The following is a 20,773-nucleotide window of genomic DNA, read 5'->3' on the forward strand; positions in this document are numbered from 1 at the left end:
TTCATTTTATTTTAATTACCTATTTAAAGGTCCTATCTTCAAATATAGTCACATTCTGAGATGTTGGGAGTTAGGACTTAAACATACACATTTTAGGGAGACACAATTCAACCCATAACAATAGGAAATTCACAGAAGAAATACAAATGGTGAAAAAATAAATGTAAATATGTTTAATATCATCCAGAAAAACACAAATGGTGACATCCCCTCCTCCAATATAATGAGCAAGAAAAGAAAGAAAGCTTGATTCTATCTAGTATTGACAAGGATACAGGAAATGCTATTAGTGGAAAAAACTGATATGGATTTCTTGGAGGTGAACTTTCCATTCTCCATCAAAATAAAAACATTCATGTCCTTTGACCCAGAAGTTTCACTTTTGAGACTTGATCCTACAGAAATACTCTCAGAAAGGCACAAAGGCATAAAGATATTAATTGCAGTAGTGTTTGTAACAGTGAAAATCTGAAGAAAATAAATTTTTTTCCATTAATAGTAAGTAAGCTATGATACCTCCATACTGTGGAATACTATACCAGAGTTAAAAATAATAAGGTAGATTTGTGATAAAAATGGACACCATATCCATTCATATCCTATAAATACAGTAAAACTATAATAAAATAAAGTATACTGACTCAAAAAGGAGGGAACTTAGAATAAACAAGAGATAGGACAAGTAGAATACATACAGCAAAATGGCAGATTTAACTTCAACCATGTCAATAGTCACATTAAATGTAAATGGTCTAAACACTCCAATTACAAGGTATAGATTATCATATTGGATTTTTTTAAAAATCACGATCCAATTATATATTGCCTATAAGAAACCCACTTTAAATATAGTCATAAATAGTTTTAAAGTAAAACATTGCATAAACATATACCCTGCATATGCCAATCAAAAGAAAGCTGGAGTGGCTATGTTAATATCATACAAAACAGGTTTCAGAGTAAAAAGTAGTTTAAGGATAAAGAAGATCATTTCATAGTTATAAAGGAATCAGTTAATCAAGAGAACATTGTAATCCTAAATGTATATGAACCTAATAAGAAGGTTGATTCAAAATGCATGATGCAAAAAGAGATAGAACTGCAAGAAGAAATAAACAAACTCACAATTATAGTTGGAGAGTGTAATACTTTTGTTCTTATTTCATAATTTTCTATTCTTATTATATCGCAACTTCCTTATCTCTAAACTTTTGATCAAACTTATGGCCCTTTTTAGATAGTTTTTAGCTTCTACTTCCTTTGGTGGAAGTTATCCCATTTGTTCAGTTAGTAGAATGTCTATGTTAGCTTTGGACTTCCCCATCTGTTTTATAATTTTTGTCTTTAAACTCATCTTTAATAAGAGTTACTTTAACAGGAGTCCTGCAAGTGTCCAAAGCTATTAAGGCCTACATGTGGTGGATAATTTCACTATTGCTTCCTCCTCCTCCTTCTGACCCTCTGTGATTACAGGTTTCTGCTTCACTTCTGATACCTAGAAATTTTGTTTTTCTTGATTTTGAGCTTAGTTATGTTTTTAAAATGAAATTTAAGCTGTTATATAATATTTTGCTGTTTGGAACATGTTCAGAAAATTCCTGTATCTGATTAGATAAATTATGGTTTGTTTGGATTCTTAATAAGTCTCCCACAACAAAACTTTGAAGTCAGTGTTCACCTTATCTCTCTCCTTGTTATCCTTTGTCCTGAAATTATAACATTACTTTATAGCAAGTTGGTTTTTTTATAAACTGAGAAGAAAAATACATTTTAAGATTACCAATTATGTCTGTCTTTTCATATGGAGGCTAGAATTTGCTCTGTGGAAGATATTCTTTTGTTTTGGAATGCACTACTTGGGCTGACTATTTGAACTATGCTAATGTAAAGCAAGAACCTACCTATTATTCTTGATGTGTGTGGAAAAGCACTGAAGGGCCCTTAAAGGAGATTACTTGGTCTGAGATGTTAATACCCTTTAGTAATATATATTTAATGAATTTATTGAATTATGTCTCTGAGGATTATTTTATTTAGAGCACCATCATCTCCTAATTTGGAATCAGACTATCTTATGCCTGAAATAGGTGTGTTCTTACAATTTTGTGTGTATTATTCTGGGATCAATTATTTGCACAAGCTAAGGAGCTGGGATAGAGAAGAACGTGGAAGAGAACAACTCACTTCTTCAGCTCAGGCTTGAGAAAACAACTGTGCAAATGACCCCAACCAGACCTGGTGCAGCCCAGCCTAAACCTGGGAGTTGGTGTCCCTCGTGAAGTGCTATTTTAACGTGACCATCTCAGCTTTGGGGAAATGTTCTGGCAGGTATTCTTTTTTATATCCCTATTATCAGTAATGCAGGAAACAGGCTAATTCTGTAGCAGGCAAGGGTGCTTGGGAGGCAGATCTTAGATATGGAGGGAAAAACCACTTCCTGATGCTGAGGAGGAGAGGGGAGTCACTTAGGCCTGGACTCCAAGGAAGGGGGACAGGCCTGGTGATGGGAGGAGATTTATCCCTAGCCATATGGAAGCAGTCGGCAGATGAGGTAGGGAGAGGTCTTGTGAAGGACTTCAAAGTTAGCTCTGGGCTATGTACTGTCAGCAAAGCCACTTCTAAGAACAGTTAGGATGCATTCTGGTATGCACCTCCCCTTTCCTCCCTAAGATTTCAAGAAATGTTGTTAACTTGTCTTTGGAGAATTAGGAAAAGGCCTGACGTGTTTTGGGAGGAAAGTGTGAGGCCTGATTGGCTCTGACTGTGATAATGCCAGGGGAGAGAGTTAGACATGAGTGGTCAGAGGTGAAGCCCAGCAGGGAGCCAGGACCAGAGTATGGAAGGCTTTGTGAGCCATTTGAAGGAGCTGGACCTTATCTTGTAGGCCATGGGGAGTCATTAAAGGATTAAGCAAAATGATGATGTGATCAAACGTGTGTTATATAGAAAGGAAAAATCCCAGTCTATTTCATGTATGTATAGACAGTGGATGTCTGCTGTTTTTGTCTGCCCTACATCTCTTCCACCCATCCTGTAGCATCAGAACCCCTCCTTCCTGTAGGGAACCTATTTCATGTGATTTGGGCAGAGCTGATGGCAATCTCAGAAACAAGGAGTGTGCTTATAACCCGGGCCAGGCTAGCAGGAGCACCTATTCTATGTCAGGATAGGGCTGGGATTCGAGTTTGGGCCAACCAGTTGGGCCCAGACTTTCCCAACAGATGGACTCATTCTGGTGGGGTCTCTAAAGAAATAGGATATGAATCTAGAGTTACTGGTGACCAAGAAGACTTCCTCCATGGAGAGAAAATATTTGAGAGCCTTGGGACAGAGTTCTGGGAATGTAGTTTGAGGCACAGGATCCAGCTATAGATCATGCCAAGTAGAAACAGGCAGGTGGAGGAGCCACCAAGGGCATTGTTGAGCTACTGGATTCAGCCATTCTTGAAGCTGACATGATCCTCCCTTTTACTTTAGCCAATGCATTTGATTCCTGCTTAATCTATTTTGTTGGATTTCTCTCACTTAGAAGTGACAGTCCTCACTAGCAGCTGCATTTTCTCCCCAGTTTGCCCCTCCCTAGACTCAATGTCCCCAATTCATTTTACATCTGAGATGTTTTCTAGACCCTCCACCCTGGTCATTCTTCTCTGGATGGAGATGCCCACATGAACATCCTGGGGAATCCTTCTTTCTAAGGGTTGTATTACAATAAAGCACAAGATGGATTCTTCTCTGAAGAAATTGACATACAAGATTGATACTCAAGAGTCAGGTGCTGGTGAGGCCTTTGGAGGGCACCCTGATCACAGCCATGTGTGATTTGAAGTTTCTACACTTCTACAAAGAACCAAGCAATTTGGCTCAACCATGGGGAGCTCTGAGGTGTCAGCAACCTCAGTTTCTAAGTAGGAAGGGAAGGAGTGTGTCCTAATTTAGAACCAAAAGGATCCCAGGGCTGTCCTGAAATACAGATGAAACCATTCAGTCATCTTAACTGGCTATTAATGAGTCGATCCATAATTTAAAAGTAACTTTAAGAAACAGCAAGAGGAGCCGGGCTCAGTGGCTCAGCCTGTAATCCCGCGCCTTTGGGAGGCTGAGGTGAGTGGACTGCCTGAGCCCGCGGGTTCGAGAACCGCCTGGGCAGCAAGACCTCATCTCTACAATAAACCAAAAAATCAGCCGGGCATGGTAGCGCATGCCTGTAATTTCGGCTACCCGGAAGGCTGAGGCGGAAGGATCACCAGAGCCCAGCAGGCGAGGCTGCGGTGGCCGGAGCGGCCACTGCACTCCAGTCTGGGCGACAGAGTGGGACTACAACTCAAAAAAAAAAAAAGAAGAAGAAACAGTAAGAGGAAAGGGGCAGGGAACATTTGGAGTCAGACATGTCCTTATTATATAAGCTGAGGTGACTTGTAGGGCTGGGGTTGGGGGTGGGGTACATGAAGGTGTTTGTGAAGCAGAGAATAGTATGCCCACTCCCTTCCTGATCCTACAAGGGTTTCTATAATCCCCTTGGTTAAGGCGACTGAGGACTTTCCTTTAAAAGAACAGACCTAGATTTAGACTCCTAGATAATGAATCCCCTCAAATGCCCCTTAGGGGCTCACCAGGTCCTGCTCTGTCTTTTTTCTTGCTAATCATTTTGTAAGTTACATACAATTAAAACCAAGATGTCTGCCATTTGGGTGTTTCCAAGTCATATGGCCTTATGGGGCCACCTTGCCTTTTAATATCCAAGCCCTCAACCCACAATAGAGGAAAGCCCAAGATATCCATCCTGCAATAACTCTGGAGACTTGTTCCCAAATTCCTTTCCTCTGATAGTCTATTTCCACTAAACTCCTTCCCTCCCTCCCTTCCTTCCTTGCTTCCTTCTTTTCTTCCATCCTTCCCTTTCTTCCTCCCTCCTTCCTTCTTTCCCTCTCTCTCTCCCTCCTCTCTCCCTCCCTTCTTTCCTCCCTCCCTCCTTTCCTTCCTTCCAACATTGTTTTCTTCTCTCTGTCTTGTGTCAAGACAAATGTAAAATATAGATCCTTTTCCTTGGTTGCCCCAAAGTAATTCTAGAATAAGGTATATGTAACATATTTTTCCTACAAGTAACTGGGAGAGCTACATTGAATCTTAGCACAAAAACTACCTAAAGACTGAATATCAAATATTCCCTTGGGCGTGCCCCACCCCCATCCATGCCGCCTCCCACTAATCATCATGCCTTCTCTCTCTCTCTCTCTCTCTCTCTCTCTCTCTCTCTCTCTCTCTCTCTCACACACACACACACACACAGCTAGACTCCCATAGTGCCCTCTTTGTTTCTCCTGTGAAGTAGCTCAGCACCTCCCCACACACACCCTCCCCATCCCCTGGCCCCAGACTGTGTCTGGGCCAATCTCTGCCTGCTCAGAAACCCACTGAGGATCAGCTTTGGAATTACTCTTTGCTTTAACAGTCAAATTGTTCAGCTTGACTCCTTCCTCTACCAGTCTCTATGGGCATGCAAAAAGATTCATCCATCCTCCCTTTGGTATGAATTATACCACCCCCTTGGAAAGCAGAAGTAGCTGGAATAATTTTGCTGGTTGTTGAAATAGAAGTTTTTTTTCTTTTCCATTGCTCAAGTTTAACTATAGCCCAGAGATGTCTCCAATGAGTCCACCTGCCTAGATGGATAGATCTCACCCCACCTAGCTGCATCCCTCGCCTGTCAGCACCTTCTAGCCACACTTACCTCCTTAGTACAAGACCTTCTCAAAATAGCCCACAGCCTCATGTCGCAATTCTTGCTGCCTCCCAAGTTGGAGGACCAGCATGGGGCGCCCCCGAGCTGCAGGAAGGCCCTCTCTTCCCTCCTCCAGTGAGATCTCAGAGCCCTGCTGCTTGCATGTGGCCTGTCCCCCATGCCACTCTGCCTCCATGTGGCTGAGGGTCTAAGAGTGTGATTCAGACCCAGGGCCCCTAGCCATGGCAAATCCTCAGCACCCGCTGGAGCATCCACCACATGGGAAGTACTGAAGACACGTTTGCCTGGCTAAGCCAGAGCTCCACTGGACCCTGAACCCTGGAAAGAAGCAGTCAGATTGGAATCTGGTCTCTAAAATGTTGCACCAACTGTACCTGCTCCTCAGGCTGCCCCATGGCCCTGACCAGACAGCCTGAAAGGGATGGAGCTCTGCCCTGAGAATCGGAACACAGGTCAGAGGCCAATTCTGCTCTCAACTCACTTCAAGTGTTAACCAATCCCCTTCCCCATTTAGGCCTCTGTCCCTCATTTGAAAAATGAGAATGGAAAAATTAGAAGATAAGGTCTAGTAAGGCCCAGAGAGCCAGAACTGAGTCCTGAGAAGGGGCTGAGCTTACCTCTGGTAGAAGTTCATTATGATCCAGGTAGCCTGCAAGGGTAGAAACTGTGCTGCCCAAGCTGGCAGGGGCAGGAGATGCCAGATACTGGCCTGGGGTTCAGAATGCTGGTGCTTTGAGGAGTGAAGGGAGGCCAGTGTAGCTGGAATGCAGGAGGTGAGGGAGAGAATCATTCAGGTGAGGTTGGCGAAATAAGTGAGGGAAGGGGCCACATGGGTCATAGTGAGGTGTTGGTGTTTTATTCTAAGTATTTTATTGAAAGTCATTAAGGAGGTTTCTATGGGGCCTGATATGATCTGATTTTTGTTTTTAAAAGACCATATTGCCTCTGTGTAGAGTATAGGCCAGAAGGGAATCGGGGGCCATGCTAGGAGCTAGTGCAGTGGTCTGGGTGAGAGAGAAGGATGCTTTGGACTAGGATGAAGCTGTGGAGGTAAAGCTAGAAATGATCATTGTTGTAGTCACTATGGTGGGTGGGATGCTGGACAATGTGGGTCTCTCAGCACCTGGTTTGGGGCTGTTTCATGAGACCTCAGGTACCTCTGGCTGTTTATGTGGTCATTGTCTCAGCTAGGTTTCAGAGGAAGGGTGGTCAGATCAACTGAGGGGTCACCAAACTTCACTGCCTACCTAGAAGGTGACTAAGGTAGGAGCTTCATGCATCACTCCTAGTGATGTTGGGAAGGGCAGAAACTGGGGAGTACAGAGTGGGGGAACCTGCGGTTAGGGGATGGGGCTTGGCCATCCCCTGCCCCGGATCAGCACTGGAGCAGAACACCCCTCATATAAGTAGCCTTCAGGCCTGAAGCCGGCCTTACCAGCAGCCCTATCTCTGTGGCAGTAAAGAGCAGCTCCCACTGGCCAGCCAGTCAAATTTCAGGAACCTTCTCTTCTAGAGGTGGTTCAGACTCAGCTTGGTCCACTCCAGCTCCCAGATGCCTTTGGACTGATTTCCTGCTGCAAGCTCTACTGGCCCGGTCTGGCAGATGTGGTGACTCAATCAACTGGGTTTGCCAGCAAACCATTGGTGCTCTTTGGAAGTGGAGATTGAGGCAGGATTATGTGAGACAGGGGAGAGGGAGAACAGCAAACAGGGGCTTGGTGTGAGAGTGGTGGGCCACTTGCTAAATAAAATGTAAATCCTTGCTATGGTGGTTGCCAAGAAGAAGTGGCTGATGAAAACCATATGTCTCTAAGTAAGTGGGAAGTGGAGCCCTGCTTTGTATGTGAGCGCGTTCAAGACGTTGCTGCTGGTTTCCCATGCAATGGAAAAATCTCCTATTTTCAAGAATACAATGTTAAGAGGCACTCTGAGATAAACCACGTTTCGCAATTAAGTAGTTTGCAAGGTCAGTAAAGGAAGGACAAAATAAACCAGCTGAAAAAAGGTCTTGCTCAATAACAAGATTTGTTTAAAAGTTCAATGTTACAGTCCAAAACTGTAATATAGACTTGTTACATAGTTTTGGGGGGAAAAATAGCCAAAAGAATGAAACTCTTCAGGTATGGAGAAGCAGTTCAAAATGTTTTAAGTACCTGCATGGCTATATATTTCCTGATGTTTGGGGGGGGAAAGAGTAATTTTTTAAAATGTAAACTATCATTTTTCACTTTTTCTTAATTGACCCCGAGTCATACTAAAACCAGAGACACTGGTTTTACTACTGTTCACTCTTAGTCTGCAGAACAGAATCCTAATTTCTTCATGTAACATTCACGTTCCAGCATCATGTGGTTCCAACCGTCCTTTCCCTAATTTGCCTCCACTGAAGGCTGCTGTCTCACCACACCCTCGCCCGTCTGTCCTGTTTTCAGGTTGCCACTGTGGGGCTTCCTGGTGACTTCCTTTCCCCTGGGATGTTCTTTCTCCTGGCTCTGTGGAAAAATATTAGCCATTCTTTAAGGATATCAGTTCCCAAATTCTATCCATTCCATTATTATTTCCATTTGATTCTTTCGCAGAGATTCCAGTTCCCTGGTGAAATTCTCAATTTCATCATCTATTTTCTTGACCACATTAACCACAGTTATTTTAAAGTCTGTGTTGGAGAACTCCAATATCTGGATCACCTGTGGAGCTGTTGCTATTGTGGAGATGATTTTGGCTCTGACGGGTGTTCTTTCGTCATAGAGGATTTGCTCTTCTTTCCAGAAGGTAGTTAGAGAAGCGGAAGGTCATCCTAATCCAGGCTGGGATGGTTTGGAGCTGGCTGTCAGACTTTATGAAGGCCACCCTAATTCTGGCTCACCCTGCCTCCTAGTACATAACTTTTTTGGAGTTTTCACTGCAAGTTTGGCTTGTTTTTAGGGCCCTTCCTCTGTGGTGGGTCTTCAATTCCAAGTTTGTCTTCCAAGTCCCATGACACTGCCAAAAACTGCTCAGCACCCCTGTCTCTCAGCAATGCCGCTCTACTCGGGTAGGTGCTACTCACAAACCAGTCAATGCCTTCCAGAGAAAGGGGCCATAGAACACCGAGCTACCCTCTTTCCCCAGACATCTTGGCCTTCAGGCACTGCTTGCCTTGTAGTCTGAACCCCAGATTTGTCTTCCAGCCCCTTGAAATTGCCACAGCCTCACACCGAAGTTCTCTGCTTTTTATCCACGTGTTCTGCTTGACTTCAGTCTCTTAGCCCCACACTGGTCTTAAGTCAGTAGAGTCCTCAAGGGGAAGAGAGGCACTGATGGCCTCTCCATAAGCTTCCCTTCTCTCAGGGATCCTGACCTCACCAGCCCTGGCTGCCCTCCACGGATGGCTTTTGGAGTTTGTCCAGTTCATTCCTGGTGGGAGGACTGCCCTCTAAGGAGCTGCTCTGACATTTCAGGAATTGCTGTCCTCTATCTACTCCATTAGAATGTCAGCTCCACCAGGGTAGGGAGTGTGTCTCTGCCATCACTATTAACTCTGGCTTATCTCATCCACAGTTTTAATGTCACCTCTGCCTGGACATTCCCAAATGTCTGATGTCCAGAGCTCTGTACTGAGCTCTTGGCCCCATGTACACAACTGTCATTTGTCACCTCCATGCGGCTGTCACACAGACATCTCAAACTCAATGTGTCCAAAATCTTGTTCTCCCACCCAAGTCTGCATCTCCTCTGCCCATGTCAAAAATCGAGGGTCACAATCATGACAATTCCTGCTCCCTCCCCTCCCACATCCATTTTCCCAATGTTGCCAATTCCACCTCAAACATCACATGAAGTCATCCAGTTCTCTTCTGGAAGCCACAACCTTGTCCTCGACTGTGCCTTGCCGTAGGTTACTCAGCAGTCTCCTCACAGTCCCCTAGAGCCGCACTGGCCTCCTTCCAATGGCTCGCCAGCCACCCTGTGGGCAGACTGATCCCTTGGAAACAAAACTCTGATGATGTCATTTCTCTGCAGAACACCCTCCAGTGACTTCCCACTGCTTCTAACAGAAAGCTTTGAAGATAAGCCCTCAAGGAGCCACTGGCCCTGCCTAGGCTGCCCAAGCCCTCTCCCATCCTCACCTGGCTTGTGTTCTTGACACACACCTGGTCCTCAGGGCCTTCTCTGTCCTGCCAGCGCCTGGAGCTCCTTCAGCCTGGGCCTTCACACATGCCCTTCCCCCGATGTCTGCCTCTCTGTGGCTCATTCTTCAGGTCCCAGCTAAATGTCCCCTCCTCAAAGGAGCTTCTCAAACCCCAGAATTGGTTAGGTGCCCCTGTTAACTCACTGTCCTTACCTACTTCACTCTTTGTTCATAGCACTCCCACAGACGTGATTAGATAGCCAACTGAGGGACCATTGCCTACATTTCTGCCCTACTAGACTCTAACCTCCTTGAGACCAGGGGCCAAGCCTGTCTTTGTCACCACTACATCCCCAGCACTAGAAACCTGTCTAGAACATCTTAGAAGATTTGTAAATAATTTCCTGAATAAGTAAATGAAGAATAGACAAGGAGAGCAGATGGCCACACCCCAAGTCCCAGGCACCCAGCTGAAGGCTGTGCAGGGAGCACTTGGGACTGGCAGAGGGCTTTTATTTGAGTTGGCAGGTGTCTAAGTGTGTGACCATGAAAATAAGCAATTCTAAATTTCTGTCTTGCCAGGTGTGGTGGCTCATACCTGTAATTCTAGCACTTTGAGGGGCTGAGGCAGGAAAATCACTTGAGTCCAGGAGTTCATAGTAGAGACCTTGCCTCTACAAAAGTAAAAATTAAAATTAAAACAATTAGGCAGGCATGGTGGTACATCTGTAGTCCCAGTTACTTGGGAGGCTGAGGAGGAAGGATCACCTAAGCCTGGAAGGTTGAGGGTGGAATGAGCCGTAATCATGCCACTGCACTCCAGTCTGGGTGACAGAGACTCAGAGTCAATAAAAAAAAGTTGTTAATTGCTGTCTAATATTGTCTTCTGATGTCCAGGGAGCCAGTAGATCTGGGTTCCAGTACCAGGTCTGGTGCAAATCATGACAAATAGCATTTTTACAATGCTTCACAGTTTCCAAGACATTCTCACAGATGGGATCTCATTAAACCAGCTCTATGACCTCCAGTTAGCAGCTTTCAGAGCCTGTGGGGAGGGAGGAACTGGGGAATGGGTTTCTGAGCCAACTCTTCCTTCAGTGCCCACATGCTGTCCAGCAAAGCTCTCAGGCCTCCTCACCTGTCATTTGAAGGGATCCAACAAGATGACTTTTAAGATTTGTCTACAAGATTATAGAATTAAAAATTCAGGACTGAGCGTGGTGGCTCAAGCCTATAATCCTAGCACTTTGGGAGGCCGAGGCGAGAGGATTGCCTGAGCTGGCGGGTTCAAGACCAACCTGGGCAACATGGTGAGACCTCGTCTCTACAATAAATCAAAAAATTAGCTGGGTGTGGTAGCATGTGCCTGTAGTTCCAGCTACTTGGAAGGTTGAGGCAGAAGGATTGCCTGAGCCCAGCAGGTCAAGGCCGCGGTGGCCGGGAGCATGTCACTGCACTCCAGCCTGGGCGACTAGTGAGACTCCAACTCAAAAAAAACCCCCCAAAAAATTCAGAACTGCTCAAATCAGAAAGCAAGTTTTTGGAGTCCTCCTTCTCAAATACCTGCTCCCCATTTTCAGCACAAGTAACAGGGCCGCATCATGAGAGGCTCCTAACAGTACTGGGGATGACTTAGCCTGGTGTCACACGAAAACAGAACCTGAAACCAGGGCTTCTGTGGAGGTAGTGTGAGACCTGACCCCAGAGAGCAGGAGTTGAGGGACTGGGGAATAAGAGGCAGGAAAGAGGAGAAACCCAGGTGTGTCCAGGTCACCTCTGTCCCTAAGGCCCTTGACCCCACCGGGACCTAAAGAGAAGACACAGAACCCCTCCAGAGTTGTCCCTTAGACATATGGGTGAAGAGGTCTTTCTCCACCAGCTCCCACACCCCATGGCTGAAGGTCACCCTCGAGAGTGTCACTCTGAACTTCTGAGCTATGAGTACTTGTAGGCTGTAGAGGCTTCTTGATAGAAAAGGTTCTGGGCAGAAAATAAGGACTTAAGAGTCCTCGAGCAACTCTGGATCAGTGGGAGATGGACTAAGTTCACATGAACCTTTCAGCAGTGTCTGACATCAGGGTGTGACCTGTAAGTTGTAAAAGGGCAGGGTCACCGCTGTCCAGCCCTGGCCAAGAGCCAGTGTTAGGCCTTCCTTCCATACTCCCACCAGCCCTCCACCCTCTGAATGTCAAGGCCGCTCACCCTCTTTTCTTCAGAGATCTCCAGTGTCCTGTGTCATTGGAAATGAAGGGCAGTTTGGACAGGGTCTCAGCAAAGCCTTGGGAAACAAATAACTGTGACTCTACTGGGCAGTCCCTGAGGGCCAGTAGGGCCAGATGCTGTCACAGAGCGCCCTGCCCCATGGTGAGGCAGTGAGACTTGTGTGGCTCCTTTTCCTGGGCAGTGAGTGGTGCTTTTAGGGCTGGCAATGGTGAGGTGCCCGGTCAGTCAGTCGGGAAACCCTCGCCCAGCCTCCCTGGTGGCCTGGTGCTCCTTCCCTGTCTTTCAGCACAAGTAACAGGGCAGCATCATGAGAGGCTCCTAACATTACTGGGAGTGCCTTTCCTTCTTTGATGAACTTTAGACTCTGCTTCCTTCAGCTTTTCCTTCTGATTCTCAAAAGTCTGATTTATTAAGAAAAAAGGAAACTTGGCTGCTTCTAGCATTTCCCTCCCTGCTTTAAAATTCTGCTTTTCCCCAGGCAATGTGAATGGGAGACTAAAAGGGAAAAAGATGTCTCATGGGAGGTGGATAAAAGAACAAAAGATTTAACTTTCAAGATATTACCTGCCCACCTTCTCCATGCCGTTATGGGAGTCCATGGTGTACCGTCTGACTCTAGGAAAGTGTTTTAGTAGGTTCTTCATCCTGGTCAGGACTTTGCCAGACCACCGAGCTCTCTGGCCCTCTTCCTGGGGAATGTGAGGGCTTCTGGGTCCCTGCATGCTGCCATCAGGCCAGGGAAGCCAGGAGCCCTACCCTGGGTACTCCTTCCAGCACTGGGCACTCCTTCCAGCACTGCACTCCTGCTGGAAATGGCCGCCAAGAACATAAGGCGGGCTCTGGTGGTTTATGGGCCCCACTACACCCACCCAGCAAGCTCTGGGATGTTTCTAAGCACCTCTGCCCCACACCTGCATCCTTGGGTATGGAGTGCAGAGCAATCTCCTTTCCTCGTTGTCTTCTTTATTCCCTCTGTCCCCAAGACCAGAAGGGCAGCCCTGCCATTCTGTTTCTTCCTGCCTGCTCAGGATGCCCCATAGATGTCCCAAGATCTGCTCCCCTGGGCCTGCTTCTTGCCATACCTAAGGAATCTAGAAAATCCTCCCTCCAGACAAAGCATAGTTTTTCAGCTTGCCTGGTTGCTGGGAACAAAAGTCAAGTTGATGTTCAGAGCCAGGCAGTGACTTGTCCCAGCAGGATCGGCCATTGTCCTCAAGCACGGATGATTGCTGTGGGTGGAACCCCCTGGGCTAAAGATTCAGGCTGCGGAAATAGATCGAAAACTGTTTAAAATGTATTCTCTCAAGTACACATTCCTTTAATAATATTTACAGTGAGGCACTAAGTTATAACTTAAAAACCTCTGAAAAAATCTGAATAACAGCTTTATTAGAGCATAATTGACATACCATACAATTCACTCGTTTAAAGTGCGCACCTCAATGATTGCTAGTATATATTCACAGCATTGTACATCCATCACCACCATCTACTGTAAGAATATTTTATCACCCCAAAAAGAAACCCCATCCCCATCAGCAGTCACCCCCAGTCTCCCCAGCTCCCAGCTCCTGGCAATCACCTATCTATTTTCTGTCTCTATGGATTTGCCTATTCTGGATATTTCATATAAGTGGAATCATACAATATGTTGTTCTTTGTGACTGGTTTCTTTCCCTTTACATAATGTTGTTAATATTCATCCATATTATACCTGTATCGGTACTTCATTTCTTTTCATTGCAGAATAATATTCTATTGTATGGATATACCACATTTAATTTATACATTCATCAATTGATGGACATTTGGGCTATTTCCAGTTTGGGGCTATTATGAATAATGCTGCTGTGAACATTCCAGTACAAGTTTTTGTATAAGCACAGTTTTCCTGCTCTTGATTGTATACCTGGGGGTAGAATTGCTGGGTCATATGACAACTCTGCTTAACTTTTTGAGGAACTGCCAAACTCTTTTCCAAAGTGGATGCACCATTTAACGTTCCACCAGCAATGTATGAGGGTTCCAGTTTCTCTATATCCTCTCCAACACTTCTCATTAATTTTTTAAAAATTTTTGACCATACTAGAGGTTGTAAGGAGATATCTTATTGTAGTTTTGATTTTCATCCCTCTGATAGCTAATGATACTGAGCTTCTTTTCACATGCTCATTGACAATTCATATATCTTCTTTGGAGAAATGTCTGTTCAAAACTTTTGCCCATTTTTAGTTGGTTTATTTGATGTTTTATTGTTAAATTGTTAGAGTTCTTTATACATTTTGAATATAAGTTTCTTTTCAGCCTCTCTTGAATATTAAGAACTGTATGAATCAATGTAGGAGCAGGGGCTGTAGTTTTTAAAGTCCATAAAACTGCAATTGCAAGGTAACAGAAACCTTGTAAATAATTTAGTCTGTCCCATGCGGAGAGTTCCCACAGGGACAGACCCTGAAGGGGAAGGATATATGTAGAACTGCCCTTCCCCCTGCTTTCTGCTCAGTTACATGCCTTCCAAAATTCCTGCTTAAGAGGAGTTAGAGAAACATAATGAGCTGGAGAGGGGTTGGGTTGTTTAGTGTATTAAAGTCCAAACCATGTGGAAGGAGGATCTTTCCTTTCCTTCCTTCCTTCCTTCCTTCCTTCCTTCCTTCCTTCTTGACAGAATCTAACTCTGTCACTCAGGTTGGAGTAAAGTGACATGATCATAGTTCACTGCAGCTTCAACCTCCTGGGCTTAAGCAATCCTCCCATCTCCACCTCCCAAGTGGCTGGGATTACAGGTATGTGCCACCATGCCTGGCTAATTTTTAAATTTTTTGTAGAGATGAATCTCACTATGTTGCCCATCTTGAACTCCTGGCCTCAAGTGTTCCTCCCACCTTGGCATCCCAAGGCACTAGGATTACAGGTGTGAGCCACCCACTCCAGCCTCTTTCTTTTTTAAGGAGCATTGGCTTTTATTTCTTGCACAAATGTGTTGGTACAGAGAAAAGCATTTTGGAATTACAAAGAGATATGCAAATGTAAGGTGATAGTCTTATTGTTACTATTGTTATTATAGGAACAAATGAAAACTCTTTCTAGGATGAAATCTCGGAGCCTGTGGGGGGTGGATGGGCAGGAGTTGGAAGCTGGGGGTTTGAAAGGTGAAGGAGAGAAGAAGGTAGCAGAGTTTACAAACCTTGGTTTTGTGTGTGTGTGTGTGTGTGTGTGTGTGAGAGAGAGAGAGAGAGAGAGAGAGAGAGAGAGAGAGAGAGAGAGAGAGAGAGAGAACTTTGTGATTTCTGGCATATTGCTTCACCATGTGTATAATTATTTACTTAGTATTTTTAAAATGGGCTCCTATATCTTTAATTAAACAGGTACATTTATAAGGGAAAGTTTATATTACAGTCATAAATGGCAAACCTGCATCATTTTCAAAATGGAAGGTACCAGGTAAGCAAATACAGTGAAAACCAAACAGTTATTAAGTTCTAGCTGGATCCTGTTGCCTTCTGAGCCTGAAAAACTGTTCCTGACTTCTCAGCCTGGCGTACCCCTCCCTGTCACCCGGTTCTCTGTTTCAGTGGTGTCTCCTTGAGAAGGCTTCCATGATCACCAACCCCTCTGGGGCCATGCCCTTCCTCAACCTGCCCTGCTCTTTCTTACATAGCACGCATGGTTGTCTAAGGGATATGGATATGTGTAAGCATGTCTGACTCCATAGGGCAGAACGTTGTCCATCTCATTCACCTCTTGTCTCCTCTGCCTAACTCAGTCAATAGGGACTGAGACAGCTCTCAGTTGCCAGGCAGTTCTCTCCTTTGTTTTTGTTTTCTTTTGAACAAGTGTCAGCCAAGTATTAAAGTCACAACCAGCCGGTGACAACCTGTCACTTGCACCTGTTGTAATTAGGAGGATTGACACTGGAGACGGAAGTGGCCTCCGGGGGGAGGGAGGGGGTGACTTTGCAGATCCCCTGGCTTCCCTGAGTTTCCTACCATGCTCTGGGAATCCCCAGACCTGCAACTTACCCTCTTGCCAGCTGAGTGGCCCAAGAGTATCACTTCACCTCACCAGCTTCCACCTTCCTCACAGCCAAGGAAAGAGGATATACTACCCAGCTCACAGAGCCACTGTGAATGTGAATGCAGAAAGTCTGTGTGGACACACCTAGCAGATAGAAGCTGTTTGATCAATCATGGTAGAAACTGAAAGCATTGAGCAGAAGATAGAATTTGATTGCTGACTTTGCCTGCTAAATCCTATCCTTTCTCCCAGGCCTAGCTTTTAAAAGTAATATTATTTATCCTTAGTTGATAACTCAATATGTACCAGGTATCTTGCTAAATAAGAGCTTTACAAACATATATCATTTTATTTTACCTCTGCAATAATTATAAAGTAGAGATTTATCATTCCCATTTTACAGATGAAGTCTTGAGACTGAGAATGGCTTTATGACTTGTGTGAGATGATGCAGCAAGAAGAATTGCAACCAGGCCTTTACCACTTTTTTTCTGAGTTGGAGTCTTATTCTGTCACCCAGACTGGAGGGCAGTGTCACGCTCCCGGCCACCACAGCCTCCACCTGCTGGAGTCAGGCGATCCTTCTGCCTCAGCTTTCCAAGTAGCTGGAACTACAGGCACGCACCACCATGCCCAGCTAATTTTTTGTTTTATTGTAGAGGTGAGGTCTCCAAGTTGCCCAGGTTGATCTCGAACCCAAGGGCTTAAGCAATCCTCTCATCTCGGCCTCCCAAAGTGCTGGGATTGTAGGCATGAGCCACCACGCCTGACCCGCCTTTGCTACTTTGAACCCAGATTCTTAATGACCACTTAGATGCCACCACTTACATGAAACGACTTGTTTCCCAGCAAATCTTTCCTCTTCCGAATACTCATATCTCTGTACTCTTATCCCCCTGTGGCATTTGTTTCCATCTCCCTGGTGTGTGTGTGTGTGTGTGTGTGTGTGTGTGTGTGTGTGTGTGTGTGTGTGTGTGTCTGTTGAGCATGCGTTTCTTGAGGGCTGAGATCATGTTCCGTCATTTCTCCTCCAGGGTCAAGCCAAGTCCCCGGCACATTGTCGATACTTTATCTGTCTGGCGAGTCAATGAAGGAATGAGGGCTCTGGGTTTTCTTCCACCAGACTCCCTCCCCACAAAGGACAGACAAAGGGAGAGCAGGCAGGCAGGCAGTTGCATTCCCAGAGATGTGAATTAGCTCTGTCAGAAAGTCACAGTGATGTTTACCTAGGAGAGCACATGGAAGAACTTGTCCTAGAACAAGGAGACCAGCCCTGGCACAACAAGGGTGGGCGTGCAGACCCTCCTGGAGGCAGGGGAGGGGGAGATTACTTCTGGAGGATCCTCCTGGCCTGGGATGTTGAAGGCTGTGCTGGATGTCTTCTCTGTTCAGATTCACTGTTCATCCAGTCCACCCTGCTTTGTGTCCCTGAAGGAGATCAGAGAAAGAGGAGAGAGGGACGCTGGGATATTTCTTCCAGGTGTATCATTGGGCTGGGGCTGGTAGCAGCTCTGTTGTCTGAACTATGCTGGTGGTTTCCCTACACCCTGACCACACTTGTGTGGAGAGTTCCCTCATTAGATCCTCTTCACCTTATCCTGATTTGAATGTGTTCTCTGTTCCTGCAGACACCCTGATGGGGTAGAATGCCCTTTTCCATGTTTTGGGGGACCACTTCCTGAGGTCAGAGTCTATGTTATTCATTTCTGTATCCCTACATCAGATATGGTTCCTGGAATGAGGCTCTTATTTTATTTTGTATTTGTATTTTTAAGACACTATCTCACTCTGTCGCCCAGGCTGGAGTGCAGTGACGCCATCATAGCTTACCAAAGCCTCTAATTCCTGGGCACAGGTGATCCTCCCACTTCCCTCCAGAGTGGCTGGGATTATAGATGCAAGTTGTTGTGTCTGGCAGGATGTGGTTCTAATACTAACATTTATTGAGCACTAAATTGAGCACTAAACATTACTATGTGCTAGGCATTGTCACCTAAATTGACTAATTCTCACAACAATCCTATGATTATCACCCCCAATTTTCAGATGAAGAAACACAGAGACTGAGTAGCTTGCCCCAGGTCACATGGTCAGCATGAGGCAGATCTGGGATTTGAACCCAGGCAGTATGACCCCTGAGCCAACAATGTGATTCTCAACCCTGCAGTTGGGCTGCCTTTCTGTCTGTTGTTTTGAGAGTGATGTCTCTTAACTCTGGGAATGAGAAGAATCTGTTTTTTGGCCAACTCAGAGGCTCAGGTGGAATGGGCAGAAGGTGGAATGTGGGTCACCATGGCAACCAGATCAACAAGTTGCCTCAACTGGTGAGCCCTTGGGGCTGAGGTTCTGCCACTGGCAGAGAGAAGAGTGGGTTTGGCATGGGGCAGTGTTTGAGGTACCAGATGCACTGGGAGGACTTGGAAGAGTACCAGGTGGGGAGATCAGGGCAGAGATTCTGGGCAGAGAGGGCACTTCCTAAGGCAGGCAGGATGAGTGGGAAAACTCTTACCTGAAGTTTTCCAGGCAGGGTAGGGGTGGCTCTTGCCTTTGCTGAACCTGCATCCATATGGCCCAGTCTAGTCCCTGAGGTCACCTTCCTTCCCTGAGGTCTCCGGCTCCAGAACCCAGGGTTTTAGTCTTGTCTCTGATCCCTCTCTATGTCTGCGCCAACACCCTCCTTCCTTGGGCAGTCAGAGAATGGGGGAAGGAAAGGTGCTATTTCCCCCTGTGCCACCACCTCAGACATCCACGACCTGGGACTGGGTCTCCTGCATTGCCCCAGCTGTGCAAGAAGAGAATGGACTTTTCCTCCCCAGCCCCGATGCACCCCACTCCCCAAGGGGCAAGGGCAGGGCTGAATGGAGCAGATAGTTCACCTCTCTGTGATCTGTTGCAGGCCCTGACCTTCCTCACCAGAAATGAAATTCTGTGGTGAGTAGAGAGCTCCAGCTCCCCTCCCTCTCCCTGCTCCCTCTCCCTGGTGCAAGGTGAGCGGGCGCCACCCCCCACACGCATCTCACTCTGCTTCCTGAGTGTGGTCCTTGCTCAGAGCCACATAGCTCTAAAAGATGAGTCTGGAACAGGGCAGTCAGGAATGTACCCCAGGCAAGGAACACCTGGGGCGTGTTTCCCAGGGACCCCCTGGAGTTGAATGAGACATCAGGCTTCAGGCTGCTGCCCCTATACTGGGGTTCAAGGTGGGGTTTCTTCATAGGATCACAGAGCTGTACAAAGCCTTCTTGCAATGATGAAGAAAATGGGGAAAGGACTTAGGAAACTGAAGTCTGAGACCTGTTCTAACCATGCACTGCCTGAGCAAAGTCAGATGCACCATTGAAGTTCAGCTCGCTCGTTCTCTCTCTCTCTCTCTCTCTCTCTCCCTCCCCCCTTATTCCCAAGCTCTCTCCAGTGCCTGTTATGTGCCAGACACTGTGGAGGCACTGGGGGTGTGATAGTGAGCAGTTCAGTCCCTGCTGTCATACAAGCCTCTGTCCAGCCAAAGACAACCACCCTACAATGTCAAGGTGCTGAAGATGCCCTCCTTATGGGGCTGCATAGAGTGTGAACAGTATGAGAAGAGTGTGTGTACATGCTCGGACCAAGCCAGGTGCTCGACAGAAACCTGTCTGATGAATACATAATCTCACCAAGACATTTGATGGGGAGGTGGGGGGAGCTTAGAGTGAGGACACCTCCAGTCTGGGACCCTCTCCTTTCCCCTCATCGTCTCAGCCTGGACTAACCCTCCTCAGTCACCACATCTGATCTGGAAGTCACATTTCCCACTCAGGTTCTCAGGGGGTAATGACTTTGCCACAAGCACAAGACACGAGGGGACGAGGGATGACCAGGGAACAGAGAGCCACAGAAACTGGGGACTGTCGCTGGGTTATAGGATTTCCCTTTGTAAAATAATATTCACTCACTTTTTAAAGCATAAAGAAGTGACAAAAAACTCCAAATGCCCTGTGTCCTACTACCCACATAACCCCTATTGATATTTTCTAAAAAGTAGCACATGAGTAAAAATAAAATAAAATCTAAATAAGGAATATATGAGCATGGCTAGAAAATTCAAATAGTGTGAAAGTTCTAAGTGAAAAGCAAATGTCTCTATTCACTCCTCCCAGACCCTCAGCAGCCTCTGCTTGCTGTTAGTGTATCATCCAGCCTTCCAGAAAGATTGTCCATGTGTAGACCTACTTATATTCTTACACAGTTTAACCCCATTCACTCTGCAGCATTTATCCCATTCAAACTGTTCTGTACCTTTTTTTTTTTTTAAGTGTTCATCTTGGCCAGTTTCACCTAAAGCATAAAGAGATTGGCCTCATTCATTGTTAATGGTATTGGTCATCCCTTAGTGTGGATGAAACTGGCCCCCTGTTATGGACTCTTAAGTTGTTTATGGTTTTCATTTTTACAGATGATGCATTTATACATTTATGTATAAAGATCTTATCCAACAGGTGAGAGTAAATCCACTGGAGAAACTCCTAGCCATAGAAGTGCTGGACAAAGAGTAGATACATTTAGAATTTTGGTAGATATGACAGTATTGTCCTTCAAAGGAGTTGCACTAGTTAATGCTCTTGGCAATGGACCATGGCCCTGCCTGCTCTTCTTTTCACTCCAGGGGCTCCAAATGGTATTCTTCAGATGCTGGGGCTCCTCATATATAC

At 45.8% G+C, this 20,773-nt stretch overlaps 1 protein-coding gene across 1 annotated transcript in view; it reads left to right on the forward strand.

Annotated features, from left to right (window-relative positions):
- The first annotated feature begins 18,417 nt into the window (after positions 1-18,417).
- CIB4 (calcium and integrin binding family member 4) overlaps positions 18,418-20,773 on the forward strand; it is a 60,279-nt gene continuing 57,923 nt past the window's right edge. The window contains exons 1-2 of the mRNA XM_008068059.1: positions 18,418-18,523; positions 18,988-19,022. Of these exons, the coding sequence (XP_008066250.1) occupies positions 18,470-18,523; positions 18,988-19,022 (89 nt within the window). The 5' untranslated portion in view covers positions 18,418-18,469. The remainder of the gene's footprint in view (positions 18,524-18,987; positions 19,023-20,773) is intronic.

This window comes from Carlito syrichta, unplaced genomic scaffold (genome assembly GCF_000164805.1).
Source record: "Carlito syrichta isolate Samal-C Ts95f unplaced genomic scaffold, Tarsius_syrichta-2.0.1 Scaffold107969, whole genome shotgun sequence".
In the NCBI taxonomy this organism is placed as follows: domain Eukaryota; kingdom Metazoa; phylum Chordata; class Mammalia; order Primates; family Tarsiidae; genus Carlito; species Carlito syrichta.